The sequence below is a fragment of the Notolepis coatsorum genome, assembly GCF_963971535.1.
Source record: "Notolepis coatsorum genome assembly, chromosome: 1".
NCBI classification, from domain to species: Eukaryota; Metazoa; Chordata; class Actinopteri; order Aulopiformes; family Paralepididae; genus Notolepis; species Notolepis coatsorum.
In genome coordinates this window covers 145,367,714-145,388,077 of record NC_140165.1, presented here as the reverse complement: position 1 = coordinate 145,388,077, position 20,364 = coordinate 145,367,714, and the positions used below count along the sequence as shown (strand labels likewise).

At 43.5% G+C, this 20,364-nt stretch overlaps 1 protein-coding gene across 2 annotated transcripts in view; it reads right to left on the bottom strand.

Moving 5' to 3' along the window:
• Nucleotides 1-20,364, bottom strand: part of LOC311229961 (phosphatidylinositol transfer protein beta isoform-like) — a 51,398-nt gene that overhangs the window by 17,772 nt on the left and 13,262 nt on the right. For both annotated transcript variants that reach the window (XM_084316066.1, XM_084316067.1), the window contains exons 4-8: nt 19,981-20,072; nt 19,765-19,772; nt 19,383-19,457; nt 17,230-17,313; nt 811-888 (exon numbers count right to left, since the gene is read on the bottom strand). In XM_084316066.1, the coding sequence (XP_084172192.1) occupies nt 811-888; nt 17,230-17,313; nt 19,383-19,457; nt 19,765-19,772; nt 19,981-20,072 (337 nt within the window). The remainder of the gene's footprint in view (nt 1-810; nt 889-17,229; nt 17,314-19,382; nt 19,458-19,764; nt 19,773-19,980; nt 20,073-20,364) is intronic.

Genomic DNA, 20,364 nt, shown 5'->3' with positions numbered 1-20,364 from the left:
CTGACCTGATGACTTGCGATTTCTATTACGGCCAATTAGAGCAGGGAAAGAGGTGATTCGTCTTCATCAAACTGCAGCCCTGCCAGTGAGCACCCCCTCCTCCCCCTCCTCCTCCTCCTCCTCCTCCTGGTTCTACTGTTCAACAGTCTGGATCCTCCATCCACACATATTCCTATTATAATGCCGTTATTTCGGCTGATCTCGCCAGGTTACTGGGGACAATGTTGACAGCCCAGGAATTGTTTATATTCTTTAGTTTAGTTTATTTATTTAGCACATTATAAAAATAAAAAAAGAACAGTGCTAGGAGGGAACGAAGCCCAAAGGGCTTGTACAAAGTTCCACACTCCCATCCCATCCTTTCTTACACCGTATACACAAAAGCATTACTCCCCAAGCAATAATAGTATACAAACAATACATTACTCCCTAGCAATGCAGTGGCGATATATTGTAGGGCTCCATGACCTATGACCATGAACTATATTTGTCCATGTTCAACTTTTTACATATATTAGATATAGATTAGAATATCCCATGCTATATGTTGGCCAGCTGCACTAATCACTTGGGATTTAAATAATCTGACATTTTTATTTGGGTTAAATTATTGCATACGCATGACTGGATCTACAAGCCGCCAAGATTGACATTTATAAATTATATAAAACAGTTAAAATCAAGATTTCCACGTCTTGGTCAGGAAAACAAAAACAGAAATTTGAATTCCATGACTTTTTCAGGTTTGACTGAATTCTATTGTAGAGGATAATCAGAACCATCCCCTTCCCTCCACTAGCAGAGCGGTACCTTCCAGACGGGTCCCAGGGGTCCTCTGCCGGTCTTGGCCGACTTGAATATAGTTGGATCCTCTTCTGGCTTGTAGTCCTAAAAGAGAGGAAGAATGGTAACTATTAAAGCAAAAAGACCACACCAACAACTGCTGACTAGCATCGCTGTAAACACATGAATCATAGCCCTAGACAATAGTCCCTGATGCCTCCAAGAGAGGGTCTGAAGTGCCTTGTGAGCAGTCGCTGGCTTCTCTCTGGAGAAAAATACACAGTAACAGGCGTTGGCATGGGACCTTGTGTTACACCCAGTCTACCCTCACAACTCGGACCAAACCCATCTGCACCACACTGTCCTGTGGTGCTACAGAGCCTGGCCTTGTGACCCCTCCTAGACCCCTAGCAGTCCATGAGGTCCAGCCTCCAGGCCCCAGGCTCTGTACCCAGTCCTGCCTGTGTGCCGAGCTGGCTGGGTGTTGAGGAGCCTTTCAGGTCTGGGGCTGTTGATGCCACCAGCAAAATAGCTTTCCTGAGATTGCAGATGGTAGGACACTGGTGCCAGAGTGTGTGCGATGCCAGTTTACGTGCTCATGCCTGTGTAAATATGAGTGCATGCAGCGCTGTTGCCAGCAGAAAAGCTATTGCCATTTGCTTGGTAAGGCCAGTGCTCGCATGCAAAGAACGGCTATCCTTATGCATGGCTTATGCGTGTGTGTGTGTGTGTGTGTGTGTGTGTGTGTGTTGTGGATAAAAGAAATTGACCTGGGGGTTGTTGAAAAGCGACTGCCAGAGGGTCTAACGTGTCTAATGATCATCAAGATCACCATTCATCCCTGTATCAAGAAAAAAAATGTTAAATAAAAACTAGCTAACGTTCCAAGCTGGCCACAAACTGTTAAACTGACCCTGGAGCAGTTCACAGTGAAGCAGTCCTCTTGTGCTTTTACTTTATTCTGTGGGGATAACTTTACACCCCCCCCCCTCTCTCTCTCTCATATTCCCATTTAACCATTATAAATTTAGCCAAACGTTACACCATAAAACGAACTGGATAGTTGATGATAATAGTGCAGTTCATTAGCTTTATTTGAAATATTATATAAATGATTAAGACTGCTAATAGGCCACTTTCTCCCTCTATGTGTAAGTATGCTATGGGATACTTTTTTTATTTTTATTTTCACATGTATAGATATCATAATATATAAATACATCTTAAGTTTATCTTGAATAATCTTAAAAGATAAAGCTATTTATTTTATAATAATCGTGAAAAACGTGAAATTTTACAATAATCATACCTTCAAAATCTCAAGTTGTGACATCTCTAGTTGTGGGTTCGGCTGTTCTAACCACAACAGCAATCCACCCTCAAACCCATGTCCTGCCAAATCCATTTCACCAAGCCAACTCCCGAGTCCCAAGTACAGAGCGGGATCTATGTCCGATAGCACAGGGCTTCATGTATATGTATACACTGAAGCGGTGAGCACACATACGCTCATACAGTATGTGACCAGCCCTCTCACTTTCCTTTTCTGGTTGCATAATTCAGTCACTAGAGCTCAGAGAGCGAAGGGCAAAGTTGACTTAATAAACTGGTGTGAAAAAAAAAAAGAAATAAATGAAATGCCTTTCAAGGGCCCAGCGATTTTAAATTAATCATGATGCGCCTGCAGCTAAAAGCTACTTTTCAGGGCTATCGGCCAACAGGAGGGAGCGAAACCAGTAGACGGCAACACGCCCTCCCCGCATGCACACAAGATACACACTAATTTGGCTGTTTTAATGCTGAGAGCCCCATCACTGTAACAATACACTACTCTGCACTAATGAGGTCTGTGAATCGAAGGCTAAGGAAGAGGAGCTACTACTCGGTAAAAACACCGTGTGCGAGAGAGAGTGAGTGAGAGACAGCGAGCGAAAAGAGAGCGAGGAGGGTGAGAAGAGGGAGCAAGCGAGAAAGAGTGAAAGAGATTGGGTGTGTGTATGTGTGTCTACCTAGTTCCACTGTGAGCCTTATAATTACACTAACAAACTCATCCATGCTGGCGGTGCGCTGCATGCCCTGCAGCCATGCCTGAGGCTCTGGGCTGATAGGGCCCTCAGACACAACACACTCCTCCAGCAAGGCAAACACGTCCGCCTCGTTAACCACCCACCGTAAACAAACACACCACTGCTGCTGCTGCTGCTGCTCAGGCAAATAACCACACTTGCACACTCTGGCCACGTCCACAGATATATTTCTAAAAACGCATTTTCACACCCTTCCCGTTTATATATATATATTTAAAAAATTATAATAATAAATACAATAAAAAAAAATCAAGGGTGTTTTAGAAAAGTTTAACACAAAAACACTCATGAACTGACCTGCAGGCAACAGGGAGCTCTCCATGGTCCCGATTGCAGAGAAAATACTAAGTTTTCAAAACTATCCCATGTGGACAAAGGGCCATTGGTCATGATGTTAGCGTTTCCAAAAGCTCCAGCCACACTTACACTATACAGGGAAAACAGTTTTTTCTTTTTTAAATCTCCGCCTTGGAAGGAGTTTTCAAAAAGCTTCATTTTTAGCTCCCTCTGTCACGTGGATGGCAGGCCGAAATACTATGTTTTCAAAAAATATCCATATACGTGTGCATAGGGTTTCAATAACACGTGCAAATAACCACTGTGAAATTAGGCAATGTGATGCCAAATAATGATTTATTAAGTAATGGCAATTGGCAATGATGTGTAACATTACAAATACACACAACCGGATTCAAAATAGAGGATTAAAGAGATTATTAAATCGGTTAACACAAGGAATCCTTGTATATTATGTCACTGAACAGATATCATCTTCCACAGGCGCCCGAACAGGCTTTCCAGGAATGTATGAGTCGAGAGGGAAAATATTGTGAATGGAAGATATGTGGAAAAAGAATCTCTGAAAATTGTTTTGGGTAGGGATGTTCCAACTGATTAGCCAACCGTTCATTCAAGCAGCAAATGATGCATTCTAGATAGACGACTGGCGACTGGCCTACTAATGATGGATCTATTCCGACAGCTCGATCTGAATTTGTGTTAAGACAGTGTTGTGTAAGTACGCTGCATTGTCCCATCTTCTACTACAGCGGTCACCGTCTTCCCAGTTTTGATTACTAGTTTACATGTTGCATCACTGTAGTGAGCGAGAGTGTACAGCTCGGTGGAACATGTCTCAAGCTCTGCCCTCTTTTCTTGATCCTCCAATCACAACTGTTGCCAAGTTGTGATAGGAGGATCAAGAAAAGAGGGCAGGGTTTGAGATATGTCCAACTGCGATACCTTCACATTTAGCCTATGAAAACTTTCCAGAAAGCATAGTCATCTGGGTCATCAATTCACTAATCATGTATTTGGTACAATTACAAATAAATGGCATTCACTTGAGCCTTTTAAAAAGGAGACATGCATTGCTATTCCTAGCACTATTTGGGCAACTTTACACAATTCCTGTGAGTCTATTGAGCACACCGGTAATTTTTTTTTTTTTTTTTTTTTACGTTTTATATTTCCTTTTTTTTTTATCTACTTTTTATCCTCCTATTTTTCCGGCTGTCAAAATATAATCAAAATCACAAACCATCAAACGGATGAAAATATCGTAATGTGTGATAACTGTGATCATCAAATACTGTGACGAAGTGGCAAAAATAATAATACAATTAAAATGGCTCCTGCTGCAGTGGTTTGCAACACAACAGTTTAATTGAACTGTTGATTTGTTCAGATCCTGTCCGTCTGATGCATTTCCCTGCTTATTAGGCTTCATGTTTTATTTGGCCAGGTCTTGCTCGAAAAAGATATCTTTGATCTCAAGTGACTACCTGGTAAAATAAAGGTTAAATCATTTTTTTTTAAGTAGACAGCTCAGCAATGACCAGGCCTGTCCACACAGGGGTGCCAAAAACACATTTACCCAGCAGGTCTGACTGAACTCCTTTAAAACAAGATGAGATGGATCTTTATTTATCCCTGAGGTGCAGGCAGGATGAGACGAATAACATAAGAGAATAAAAAATAAAGATACAAGATGATGTGTACTGGATCTCTGGACAGGTGAGACATATGTATACTCCATCACTAATATCACTATGTATACTCCATCACTAATATCACTATGTATACTCCATCACTAATATCACTATGTATACTCCATCACTAATATCACTATGTATACTCCATCACTATGTATACTCCATCACCATGTATACTCCATCACTAATATCAGTATGTATACTCCATCACTAATATCAGTATGTAAGCTGTATCCCCCCCCCTCACAGTAAGCTGTGGTGTTCCACAAGGAAGCATACTAGGTCCGCTACTGTTCCTAATTTATGCAAATGACATGTAGTCAGCTTGTGACTGCAAATTGTTCCTGTTTGCGGACGACTCAGCCCTGCTGGTCTCTGACAAGAACAAGTTACAGGTTGAAAAAACCCTCAGCTCAGAACTAGGCAAAATCTGCATATGGCTCGCTGATAAACTATCATTACACATGGGCAAAACAGAGTCCATTCTCTTCGGTTCAAATAAACTCAGCAAGACCGACGGCTTCTCAGTTACAGTGGGTGACAATATTGTCACAAGTAAAGAAGATATTACCTACCTGGGTTCCATCCTAGAGGCAAATCTTTCCTGTGACAAAATGGCATCCAATGTAATAAAAAAAGTCAACCAACGAAATCGATTCTTGTACCGGATCTCCTCACTGGTAAACAAGAATACCCTGAAGACTCTGGCAGGAGCACTCATTCAAGGGTACTACGACTATGCTTGCACCTCATGGTACCAAAGCACCTCAAAGGCGCTAAAAACAAAATTACAAACATCTCAAAACAAACTGGTCAGACTACTGCTTGACCTTACTCCTAGAACCCACCTCACCCCTGCCCACTTTGACAACCTAGGATGGCTTAGAGTAGACGAGAGAGTACAGCAACTTGCAATGGGCCTGGTCTACAAGATACACTACACGACCAAGGTACCCATGTACATGTCAAAATACTTCCCAAAGGTCAGTGAATACCACGATCACAACACCAGAGGGAGCTCCACAAATCATGTTAAACCCAGATTCGGCTCAAACAAGGGACTAAACACGTTTCGCAATTATGCCACATCAATGTGGAACGCCCTACCCAAAGCTGTAAAGGAATGTGAATCCCTACCCACATTCAAAAACACTCAAAAAACACCTACGGGAGACTGCAATTCGAAACTGGCCCCTGTAAATGTCCTAACACAACCCCCTCCAATGTACAGTAAATTACCAAGTATGGTCTTGTCAATATTCAGTACAGTTTTGCTTGCACAGTTGTAGTGTCCCCCACCCACCCCTCATACCCAAGCTCCCCCCCCCACTCCTACCCAACCTCCCCCCAACCACCTCCAATGTACAGTCCCCCCCCCCCCCCCCCCCACCTACCCAACCTCCTCCAATGTACAGTTTCTACGTCAAATGTATATACTTTTTTTTCTGGACTATTTTCGTATCACAAACAGTACTGTATTTGCAAATCTGGTATGTCATAAATGTATAGATGTAGCAGTACTGTCTATCTGTATGTCATGTATGTCATATATGTTACGATGAATTGAAAATGGGGGACCCTGATGTAAACAAGACGAAAGTCTTTCTCTGGTCTGCATCCCCTTAACAATTGTATGTATTGAGCTGTACTGTACTGTACACATTCTGCAATCTGTTAATAAAGTTTTCAATCAATCAATCAATCATGTATACTCCATCACTAATATCACTATGTATACTCCATCACTATGTATACTCCATCACTAATATCAGTATGTATACTCCATCACTAATATCACTATGTATACTCCATCACTAATATCACTATGTATACTCCATCACTATGTATACTCCATCACTAATATCACTATGTATACTCCATCACTATGTATACTCCATCACTAATATCACTATGTATACTCCATCACTATGTATACTCCATCACTATGTATACTCCATCACTATGTATACTCCATCACTAATATCACTATGTATACTCCATCACTAATATTACTATGTATACTCCATCACTAATATTACTATGTATACTCCATCACTAATATAGCACTATGTATACTCCATCACTAATATATCACTATGTATACCCCATCACTAATATCAATATGTATACTCCATCACTATGTATACTCCATCACTAATATAGCACTATGTATACTCCATCACTAATATATCACTATGTATACCCCATCACTAATATCAATATGTATACTCCATCACTATGTATACTCCATCACTAATATCACTATGTATACTCCATCACTAATATCACTATGTATACTCCATCACTAATATTACTATGTATACTCCATCACTAATATAGCACTATGTATACTCCATCACTAATATATCACTATGTATACCCCATGACTAATATCACTGGTATACTATACAGACTAACTTCTAAGTTACCTGGCAGTTTGATTGAAAACTTTATTAACAGATTGCAGAATGGGTACAGTACAGTACAGCCCAATACACACAATTGTTAAGGGGTTGCAGACCAGAGAAAGACTTTCGTCTTGTTTACATCAGGGTCCCCCATTTTCAATTAATCATAACATATATGACATACACGACATACAGATAGACAGTACTGCTACATCTATAAATTTATGACATACCAGATTTGCAAATATAGTACAGTTTGTGATACAAAAAGAGTATAAAAAAAAGAGTATATACATTTGACGTAGAAACTGTACATTGGAGGAGGTTGGGTAGGTGGGGTGGGGGGGGGGGAGAACTGTACATTGGAGGTGGTTGGGTAGGTGGGGGGGGGGGGGAACTGTACAAGCAAAACTGTACATTGGAATATCGACGAAACCATACTTGGTTCTAAGAAGAGGGTCTCGTGTATTCTTGGGTAAGGTAATTTACTGTACATTGGAGGGGGTTGGGTTAGGACATTTACAGGGGCCAGTTTCGAATTGCAGTCTCCCTTAGGCGTTCTTTGAGAGTGGTTTTGAAAGTGGGTAGTGATTCACATTCCTTTACAGCTTTGGGTAGGGCGTTCCACAATGATGTGACATAATTGCAAAACGTGTTTAGTCTCTTGTTTGAGCCGAATATGGGTTTAACATGATTTGTGGAGCTCCCTCTGGTGTTGTGGTCGTGGTATTCACTGACCTTTGGGAAGTATTTTGACATGTACATGGGTATCTTAGTGGTGTAGTGTATCTTGTAGACCAGGCCCATTGCAAGTTGCTGTACTCAGTCTTCTACTCTAAGCCATCCTAGGTTGTCAAAGTGGGCAGGGGTGAGGTGGGTTCTAGGAGTAAGGTCAAGCAGTAGTCTGACCAGTTTGTTTTGAGATGTTTGTAATCTTGTTTTTAGTGCCTTTGAGTGCTTTGGTACCATGAGGTGCAAGCATAGTCGTAGTACCCTTGAATGAGTGCTCCTGCCAGCGTCTTCAGGGTATTCTTGTTTACCAAAGAGGAGATCCGGTACAAGAATCTAATTCGTTGGTTGACTTTTTTTATTACGTTGGATGCCATTTTGTCACAGGAAATATTTGCCTCTAGGATGGAACCTAGGTATGTAATATCTTCTTTCCTTATGACAATATTGTCACCCACTGTAACTGAGAAGCCGTCGGTCTTGCCGAGTTTGTCATTTGATCCGAAGAGAATGGACTCTGTTTTACCCAGGTGTAATGATAGTTTGTTATCAGCGAGCCAGGTGCAGATTCGGCCGAGTTCTGAGCCGAGGGTTTTTTCAACCTGTAACTTGTTCTTGTCAGAGACCAGCAGGGCTGAGTCGTCCGCGAACAAGAACAAGTTGCAGTCACAAGCTGACGACATGTCATTTGCATAAATTAGGAACAGTAGCAGTCCTAGTATGTAGGACTGACTGAACTCCTGTACCCAGCAGGACTAACTGAACTCCTTTACTCAGCAGTAGGACTAACTGACTGAACTCCTTTACTCAGCAGTAGGACTAACTGACTGAACTCCTTTACTCTGCAGTAGGACTAACTGACTGAACTCCTTTACTCTGCAGTAGGACTGACTGAACTCCTGTACCCAGCAGGACTAACTGAACTCCTTTACTCAGCAGTAGGACTAACTGACTGAACTCCTTTACTCTGCAGTAGGACTGACTGAACTCCTGTACCCAGCAGGACTAACTGAACTCCTTTACTCAGCAGTAGGACTAACTGACTGAACTCCTTTACTCTGCAGTAGGACTGACTGAACTCCTGTACCCAGCAGGACTAAGGGCATGCGTCCACCTGCCGCATATTTCCAGCTGAAAAACGCTGGCAGTGCTGGGATGAAGCACTTGCGGTGGGGGGGGGGAAACGCAGCGCGTGCCTTGTAGCAAGATGACGGAGAGAAAGAAATCTAGCGACAGCCATCTTTCTATCGTATTTTACTGCAGCGGTTTTGCACATATAGCATATTTTAATACACTTTATTGTATATTAATTATATATATTTATTGCCTGACACCACAGTTCGCCCTTTGCTTTTTATTAGCTTTTTATTAGTGTATTCGTGTAGTTATTAGTGTATTTGTGCTTTGTCGCGAATCGCAATGGCCCGTCTCTTGTGGGTAGACAGGCAGGCAACTCCGGTGTCAGGTTACAAACAGAGTGGTAGATATGATTGGCTGTGATTGGTTGTCTGAAAATGCGCTCAGCTCATCACTCTGAAAAGTTCAGAAAGTTTCAACTTTAAACGCTGGGTGCGGCCGCACAAAAAAACTGAAAGGCGCTGAAAAAAGAAGCAGACTGCAGCGCATTTCCTATAGGCGGCAGCATGCGGCCGCATACGCTCTGTCCTCATTGGGAACAATTGACAAAAGACGCTTGCGCACAGAAATATGCGGCAGGTGGACGCAAGCCCTAAGGGTGTCTTCTCATTAGGAACGGGTGCTCCGCTCCGTCCTTGAGTGCGAACTCCCACCCTCCCTCCCTCTCCCCCCTCTGGTTTGCGTACACACTGCAGTCTTGGTTCGCTCCCAGCCAGGCACAATTGAGGAGAGCAACTCTCTATAGTCTATTTCTGAATTAACCAAAACAGTTACACGGGACATTTTCGTTGTACCTCGGGAAGTATTGTACCAGCTAAACCTACACGATGGCGGGATTTTGGATACTTTTCCTATACTAAAAACATTATGGCCATGCTGTGTGCTAACCATATATATATATATATATATATATATATTACAGACAGATAGACAAAACATATAACGAACAACGTAAAAGATAATCTGCATATATATACTTGATCGCTATAGTCCCGCTGAACACAACTATAGTCACAACGTAAAAGATAATCTGCATATATATACTTGATCGCTATAGTCCCGCTGAACACAACTATAGTCACAACGTCGGGCTCCCTTGCTTTGGATGGGCTAACCGGCCACATTACTGTGGGTATTAAACAGGGCACTGGTTGGTTTTGGCCGACTATGCTGTCCACTGCATCAAACCACGGAAAAGATATTGAAGCCTCATCTTCTTCACTTTTAGCTCGACATTGTTGACTGATCTGTTGTACCCGACCGGTGCACGCACATTTTCTAATAACAGCATTATTAGACATGCCAATCCAACGAAAGACGTTCTGGTGGCGCTGGAGAAAAGCCAAATCGGATGTTGCGTCTTTTACTTGTTATTTGTTATTCTAATTCATCTGGATAACCAATGAGCGGATTTTGTCGAGGCAGGTAGCGTTATTTCGGGAAAATTGATATATTTTTTGATCCACTTTTTTCTCCCCATTTTCTATTTTTTTCTCCCATCCCAATTTCGTATTATCCAATTCTTCCCTCCCCGGTCTTGAACGTTGCTAGACTATGCCTCCCACTGGTCGGTTGTAGTGAGGACAGAAGCCTTGCATCACGTGTCCCCTCCGGTACACGAGGAGGCAGCCTGTCGCATCTTTTCACCGCAGCAGCTCGAACTCTGTGGCGAGGAGTAACGCGTGGGAGGCTCACGCTGCCCCCCGCTACTTCCTGTAGGAGTCGCTGTCCACAACTTCCAATCCCCACCCACCGGCTTTCCCACCCTCTAACACTTGCCAATTGTGTTAGTATGAACGACCGGACGCGTGAATACTTTCGGCAACCAACATGCCCTTCCGCGTTGCTGATTGGCCAGCGTTGGCCAGTGCTCTCCTGCGTGAATACCAGCGCTCTACGCTCGTTTACCCCCTACACCGCGCATGCGCATGAGGCTCCCCCCAGGTGCTCGTTTACAGAGCGTACAAATACGCTTGTGTTATGATACAGGAGCTAAATAGGAAGTACTTGAGGTTGTTGTTAAATACGTGTGTGTTTTAATAAACAGTATAACTGTAAAAGTAATGTTGAATTGTCGTGTCGCTAAACTAGACAAAGAGGTTTGAAAATAAGAGCGTCTTGCGAGAGCGGCAGGGTTTGGCGTGTAATGACTAGCGATGAATATTATGTGTTTTAAATATGTTGTGACCGTCGGATTGTTGTTAAAAACAGAGGGATACTAGCTAAGGTGTGGGGGAGTTGGCGTATATAAGTTGATTGCTTTAAAAACGGAGAGAAATGTCGTATTTACGCCATTTAAAATGGGGTGATGGGCAAAAATCTTTGGTTTTAGCTTAACGTATGGGGTGGAGTTCAATTCGCGAGCGGGTAAGGGGCCTACGCAATGTTTAAAGAACAAGATCTAAGGTTATGTGGAATTTACAAATATAGATGTGAAGAAAGATTTTGAAAAGATGTTTTAATTTTCTGTTAAATTAGATAAGTTGCCGGTGAGGTAACGTTACGTTAGTGTTTAACGTTATGCAGTGTTTATGTTTCAATATTGTGTGTTTGTGAATGTTAAATGTGGGGAATGTTTGTGCTGCTGTGTGCGGATGTGTGCGTCTGTGCTGCGGGATGTTTGTGGAGGTGTGGAGCGTTTGTGGAACGTATATTAGCTGGTGGCTATGCGTCAATATAGAGAGAGTAGTGACGAATGCATAATGCCGCGGCGGCAAAACCTATTAATATTACCTATGTGTTGATGTAGAGAGAGTAGCGACGAATGCATAATTTTACCTACTAAAACCTGCCGCCGCTGCGGCAAAACCTATTAAAACCCGCTATTAAACCCTGTCTAACCACTGTCTAACCACTGCTCCCCAGACCTGGAGTTTATCACGATAAAATGTCGACCCTTCTTCCTCCCAAGAGAGTTAACGTCCATCATCCTCATCGGAGTGTACATTCCACCACACGCGAACACTGGGGTCGCACTTTCAAAACTTCACGACGAGGTAAACAAACTCCAGACAGCTAATGTTGACGCTGCCATTTTGGTTCTGGGTGATTTCAACAGCGCGCGTCTTAAAAAGGTGTTGCCGAATTTCTATCAGCATGTGACCTGTCCCACCAGAGGCGAGAACATATTAGACCATGTATACTCGCAATTTAAGAATGGGTACAAGTCACAGGCTCTTAGTCCATTCGGTAAAAGCGATCACGCCGCCATCTTTCTTTTGCCAAAGTACAAACAAAGTCTCAAGCGAACGCCGGTGGTCTCGCGAGAGGTTAAGCGTTGGGCCGTGACGTCAGAGGAGTCACTCCAAGCTGCACTTGGATGCACAGACTGGAGTGTATTCCGTGATAACACAGCCAATATTAACGAATACACCGAAACGGTGATTGACTATGTCTGTACTCTGGTAGAAGAAACAATCCCCTCAACACCAAAATTAAAATCTACCCAAATCAAAAGCCCTGGGTAGACAAATCCGTCCGTGAGGCTCTGAAAGTGCGCACATCAGCATACAACACCGGGCTGGTGACAGGCAACATGGAAGAACACAAGATGGCAAGATACAACGTCAGGAGAGCAGTAATAGAGGCAAAACGGCGTTACAGGGATAAAGTTGAACTTCAGTTTGAACAGGCTGACTCTAGAGGCATGTGGCAGGGCCTCAGAACAATGACAGACTACAAAGGCACCCCCCTCAAACTGAACAGTGACATCTCCTTAGCAAATGATCTCAATTCCTTCTATGCGAGGTTTGAGGCTGTGAATAACAACACCAGCCTACAAACCACGGCAATGGGGGGGGGGGGGCGTCTGCTGATGGAGACTCAGTGTTCAGGGTAACAGAGCATGAGGTGAGACGGATCTTTAAAAAAGTGAATATCAGGAAGGCAGCAGACCGGACGGCATCCCCGGCCGCGTCCTAAAAGTCTGTGCCGACCAACTGGCCCCGGTATTCACTGACATCTTCAACCTGTCCTTGGAACAGGCTGTCATCCCCACCTGTCTGAAGAAGTCCACCATCATCCCTGTACCCAAAAAATCTACGCCCGCTTGCCTCAACGACTACCGCCCTGTAGCCCTCACCTCCATAGCCATGAAGTGCTTTGAGAAGCTAGTGAAGGGCTACATCTGTTCCTCCCTCCCCATCAACCTGGACCCTCTGCAATTTGCATATCGCCCCAACAGGTCCACGGAGGACGCCATAGCCCATGTGCTGCACACAGCAGCATCACACCTGGACAAGAGGCAGGGGAACTATGTGAGAATGCTGTTCATCGACTACAGCTCAGCATTCAATACCATAGTCCCCTCCAAACTCATAGCCAAGCTCAGGGACCTGGGCTTGAACTATGACCTCTGCCAGTGGGTCTTGGACTTCCTGACGGGCAGACCCCAGGTGGTAAGAGCCGGCAACTGCACCTCCTCATCCATCACGCTCAACATAGGGGCCCCCCAGGGCTGTGTTCTGAGCCCCCTCCTCTACTCCCTGTACACACATGACTGCGTAGCACAGCGGAACAACAACACCATCATCAAATTTGCTGATGACACAGTAGTGGTGGGCCTGATCTCTGCCAACGACGAAAGGGCCTACCTGGAAGAGGTAGAGAACCTGTCACAGTGGTGTCAGGAGAACTGCCTCTCCCTGAACGTCAGCAAAACAAAAGAGATGATTGTGGACTTCAGGAGGTCGGGGGTCAAGGACTACAGCCCCCTCAGCATCGACGGGGCACCGGTTGAGAGAGTGAACAGTTTCAAGTACCTCGGAGCCCACATATCCGAGGACTTGACATGGACCACACACATTGACAGTGTTGTGAAGAAGGCACGACAACGCCTCTACTTCCTCAGGCGCCTAAGGAAGTTCCAAGTCAGTCAGAAGATCCTTAGGAACTTCTACTCATGTACAATAGAGAGCATCCTGACCGGCAACATCACCTCCTGGTTTGGGAATAGCACTGCACAAGACCGTAGCAGACTACAAAGAGTGACACGTTCAGCCGAACGCACAATTGGAGGGGGGCTTCCCACTAGGCTTGGGCGGTATCCTTTTTTTCACACCGTTATACCTTTATCACATAATACCCCGGTGCACGGTATTTGACGGTATGACTTTCATTTTCATCAGCGGGGGGGGTGGCAACCAAGTAAACAAATCATTGTCAGCTCTCAGATTGGTAGTCAGAAGCCCGCACCGTTAGCATTACTGCGTTAGCATCTAGCCTTGGCAGACTATTTGATTCGTTAAGGGCTTGAAATTGCATGAGTTTTGGTCATATGCTCCCGAAATGCTCCCGTTGTTTGGCTACTTCTATGTGCAGTGAAAACTACTCGAATGCTTTATAACCTAGTCATTGATTTAGTTCAGGGTAATCTAAGATTAGCCGCAGAGCTAACGCTAGTTAGCGTGAGCTAACGTTAGCTAATCAAGCTTAGTAGCTCACAGAGAGAGATAAACAGCTGACAGCGGATAGTACAGGACGATACAAATACAATAAAAAGGCGGGTGGGGGCTGTTGTGTAAACCTTGTACTCTTTAGTTCACATATAATGAGACGGATTATTTGCTTGCTCCACCAGTGCACCACTCCACAACAACACACACCAACTCTCGTCACAACGCTTTACGGTATTTTCACAGTACTGTCGCAACATTACCGTAAAACGTGAACACCGTTGTGACCCACTCGCTCCACTAGACTGGTCTCGCCCTCTGCTGGCGTGTGTGTGCACTACACTCCGTGTGTGCACTACACTCAAAACTCCGTTTCACTGTAATAGAAGCTGAAGTGCATCTGTGATTTTGACGGTGACGGACGGTATTGATTTTCAATACCGTCGGTATTTCTAAATACCCCGGTATATCGTAATACCGTCATACCGCCCAAGCCTACTTCCCACCCTCCAGAACATTTACAACAAGCGGTGCAAGGGGAAGGCTAAGAGAATTATTAAGGACTCGAGCCACCCGAACAACTGCCTCTTTGAACTGCTGCGGTCAGGCAAGCGATACCGGAGTCTTAAGGCGAGCACAGAAAGACTCAGAAGAAGCTTCTATCCCCAGGCCATCAGGCTGCTAAACGAACAATAATCACTATGCAACAACCATCAAATGCACACAGCACACACCCACACTCACTCAAACAAACAACACACTGCAGCACCCACTCTCCACACTTTAGATCACAAACACACTACACTTTATATTTATTGATAAAGGATTTGCACTACAACTCGTACACCTACTGTGAATTGTACCTAAATTGCACCTCGTCCCATTTCTCCATTTCTGCCTTGCACTATATAGTATTGTATATTAGTACACTGCACAGTATTGTATGGTAACTACGTCTATTCTGCATCGAACATATGTCTAAACTGAACACTGTGACCTCATTTTTTTTTACTTCTAATTTTACTATGTTATTTTATTTCATACTCATCTTGTCTTGCACAGTCTCTGGAGCGCAACAGTAAGAAGCATTTTGTATAAAAGTATTCTGTACTTCTGTATGACAACTATTAAAGAAACTTGAAACTTGAAACTTGAGAAACTAAATCCGTGCATTGGTTATCCAGATACATGAATTATCATCTCAGAATAAGTGGCTTTGTACGCGTTTTAGCTCATCTTTTACAGCTTACGTTTTGGGCAATTATTAGAGGCTCCATTTTTCGTGGCAGAAAAATACATCAGTCTATAGAAATAAATGCATTCGAACAAGAAACCAATGTATAGACATAGCAATGGCAAAAAAAATTGCCAGGCCTAATGCAAGCCAGGGAAGTGTTTGGCTTGTAACGTGGCTTCATCTCGAAGTTTTCATCCACTGAGCCGTGAGGCTCAACATGCTTGTTTGGTTGAGGTCTGAACTCGCCAAATTGCCCATAAATATCGTTTTTGTGGGTATTGTCCAGTTGTTGCTGTATGTTTTTATCTGCCCAAAATTCAAGCAAGCATGAAAGCATTATGCTTGCACACCACGCCCCACTCCGTCGTCGGGGACACTGGCGTGCACCCAAGACCACCTATTCCAGCGGTCCAGGTTTGGAGCGAATCAGCGTCCCCTCTGATTCTACCCCGAATGGCTAGTGTGAAAGCCCCCTAACTGAACTCTTGTACCCAGCCGGACTAACTGAACTCCTGTACCCAGCAGGACTAACTGAACTCCTGTACCCAGCAGGACTAACTGAACTCCTGTACCCAGCCGGACTAACTGAACTCCTGTACCCAGCAGGACTAACTGAACTCCTGTACCCAGCAGGACTAACTGAACTCCTGTACCCAGCAGGACTAACTGAACTCCTGTACCCAGCCGGACTAACTGAACTCCTGTACCCAGCCGGACTAACTGAACTCCTGTACCCAGTAGCAGGACTAACTGAACTCCTGTACCCAGTAGCAGGACTAACTGAACTCCTGTACCCAGCAGGACTAACTGAACTCCTGTACCCAGTAGCAGGACTAACTGAACTCCTGTACCCAGCAGGACTAACTGAACTCCTGTACCCAGCAGGACTAACTGAACTCCTGTACCCAGCAGGACTAACTGAACTCCTGTACCCAGCAGGACTAACTGAACTCCTGTACCCAGCAGGACTAACTGAACTCCTGTACCCAGCAGGACTAACTGAACTCCTGTACCCAGCAGGACTAACTGAACTCCTGTACCCAGCAGGACTAACTGAACTCCTGTACCCAGTAGCAGGACTAACTGAACTCCTGTACCCAGCAGGACTAACTGAACTCCTGTACCCAGCAGGACTAGCTGAACTCCTGTACCCAGCAGGACTAGCTGAACTCCTGTACCCAGCAGGACTAACTGAACTCCTGTACCCAGCAGGACTAGCTGAACTCCTGTACCCAGCCGGACTAACTGAACTCCTGTACCCAGCAGGACTAACTGAACTCCTGTACCCAGCAGGACTAACTGAACTCCTGTACCCAGCCGGACTAACTGAACTCCTGTACCCAGCAGGACTAACTGAACTCCTGTACCCAGCAGGACTAACTGAACTCCTGTACCCAGCAGGACTAACTGAACTCCTGTACCCAGTAGCAGGACTAACAGAAGTTGTGGTACAGTACTTACTCCGGGCGAGACTTGTTCTTTGTCTGCAATGTCAATGGGTACCACTTCTACAGTCTTCCAGGTGGCCTGGTCCAGTGTGTGCACCTGACAACAAATAAGAGCATCATTTAAAAACAACAGCATCTATCCATCCACTGGATAATGATCTTGAGGTATGGCTGGGCGACAGTCAACATACCACATTAGCATATTTTTACTTTTTTGACAGTATAACAGTATTTGACAGTATATAAATGACTTATTTATGTCCATCTTGTAATACAATTATCATCACTCATTCAAATGGTCTATTTGCTTTTACTTTTGTAATACTGTGGCAAGGAACAATTTCTTGATTCACTTAAAAATCATATATATATTTTTTTTTTATATGTACAATATATTTCATGGATGATGGTATATAGACTACTATAGAGAATGCGAGGCGGAGGGGGATTTAAGATGGTTGCTACGGGGTTAAGCAGTACTTCTACTGCCTTGATACAGATGACTGGCTTAAAGATAACTATGTTGGTGGGAGCTGTGCTGTTAGATTTTAGTGCTGCATTTGATGTGCTGGACCATTCTCTACTGGTTGATAAACTTAAATGTTATGGTTTTAAAGTGGATACAAAGTTATTTGTCCTCTAGATCACAGAAGGTGTATCTAAATGGCAGCCTGTCCAGTAGCAGAGGTCTAGAGTGTGGCGTGCCGCAAGGAAGTTGCCTAGGACCTTTGCTCTTCTCTGTATTTACTAATGACCTATCTTGGGCTACCAAATGTGCTACAACAGTTCTTTTTGCAGATGATTCAACATTGTATTACGCTGCACCATCATGCAATGTACTTAATGAAGTTTTGAGTAGAGAACTTAAAGTTGTCCATGACTGGGTAGTATGTAATAGACTTGTCCTTAATATCTCCAAGACTAAATGTATTGTGCTGGGAACAAGGCACAGGTTATCTACAAATCCAAAGCTTAATTTAAACTTGTGTAATTCAGCAGTTCAACAAGTTGAAAGTACTAAACTCTAAAACTTGGAGTGATGCTGGATTGCACTCTGTCTTGGTCTCAGCATATTAATTATATTGTTTTAAAAATGGGAAGAGCAATTGGTATTTCCAGGAAATGTGCTTTTTTTGTTGCCCGTCCCCTTTTATGTCAGATAGTGCAACGTTTAGTTTTATGTCATCTTGACTATTGCTCTGCGATGTGGTAATCTGCTGCCAGTGGTGACCTCAGGAAGCTCCAGGTGGTCCAGAACAGGGCAGCACGGTTGGTACTGGGCTGCTCACTAAGGTCTAATGTGAGCCGTATGCATGCCCGCCTCTCTTGGCTTAACGTTGAAAATAGATTGTATATACTTGTGCTGTTCAAGTTGGTCATGAGCAGTAAAACTCCTGTTTTTATACATAATCAGATTGTTTTTAGTAATACTGTGCACAAGCATTACACTAGAGGTTCCAGTAGTGGGCAGCTTGAATTGCCAGGTCCTAGAACCAGCGCTTTGGGGAGATCTTTTATTTTTAGAGCATTAACTCTTTGGAATGGCCTGCCTCGGAACCTCTGCTGCATTTACAGTAGATTCACTTTTTAAAATAATCTTAAATTGTTTTTAACACTGTAAAGTAATTTTTTGTTTTAGTTTTACACTAATGTAATTTTAGCTATCTTAATTGTTACAGTAGGTTCATTATGCATTGTGTGTACTGACTTTTAATCATTTAGTTTTTGCAATAGTGATTGTTTTTGTATGTTTTTTTGTGTGTGGACCCCAGGAAGACTAGCTGGTTGCTATCGCACCAGCTAATGGGGATCCCTAATAAAATCTAAATCAAATCAAATCAAATCTGCATAAGACTACTCAGGTTGACTGTGTGTTGCCAGGCGGATTTGGGGTTAAAAGATGGTTAGGAGCTGCCCCAGAAAATGTCATGACAGTAATTTTTCTTCATCCCTTCCTCTGTTTGACATTTAGCAGTTTCTGCGATTTCTCAATACAAATTAACTCTGTATCGAGTCTTAACTCCTGGCCAACTTCACATTCACTATAGTAAAAGTCCATACCTTAGCTTGGATCCAGGGTGGTATATCTTAATATTTGGTGTGTGTATGTGTGTGTGTGTGTGTGTATATATAATACACCTCCCAGCCCCATCTTGAAATACTCACATTTTCTAGTGTTCCAAGGTCAGGTTTGTGCCATGTCTCAATTTTTATCATGAAGTCATCTTTCATATACTCATTCTGGAAGGCAGAGATGGGAAATCATTTAAATCACAGTGCAGTTATAATTTACACACTAATTATATAAAAGCTCACAAATGCACAGGATATAAATAAACAAAATCTATAAATTAAATAAAAAAGAAAATCCACACTTCTGTGGGACTTCATGCTGTATGTTGCAAACATGTCACATTACAATCCCTACTTGAAAGAATATGCTGCCAATTTTAATGTCACTAACCGATGTTGCACAACACAAGGCCATGTTAGCTTAAAAGTTAGCTTAAATGTCAGGTTAACGCCAGGTTAACGGCAAGTTACTCACCGTCACAACTGGATCAACACCAAGCATGAGGGGAAGAGGAAAACTGCCGTCAGACAATCATACCACATGTATCCAAAAGAACCACTGGAAGCATTATTGTGACTAGAAAACTAAAAACTATACAGTACGTTCAAGCAGAGTGTCATGGAAGCAGGGATGGAGATGGGAGTCAAAAGGCCAAGGAAAGGGTCATGGCACTACAGGGAGAGGACTCACTGGTTCGGCAGTAAGGGTAAGCATTCCAGGCTTTCTCATGGAAGACCAGGGAGCCGTCGGGAGCAATGAGCTTGACAAACCCAGGGACTTTACTGCAGGCCAGGGACAGAGGACAGGGGACAGGGGAGGTGGTGCATTTGGATGGAGGGAAAAAGGCGACACATGAACTCACTACTTGTTCATTTTAAATGTGGGCGTCTATTAAGTAGGACTGCCCCCATGTTGCATTAAACACTGTCCATCTATCCCACAGTGCAAAGTGTATACCGTCCTTGTTGACCGTTAGCAAGCATTAGCGCTAACAAACCAAACATTAGAGCTGTGGTCTTAGATGGTCCTTGATCAACAGTAGTAGACATTAGCTCACATTTTTGGTAGCTAATG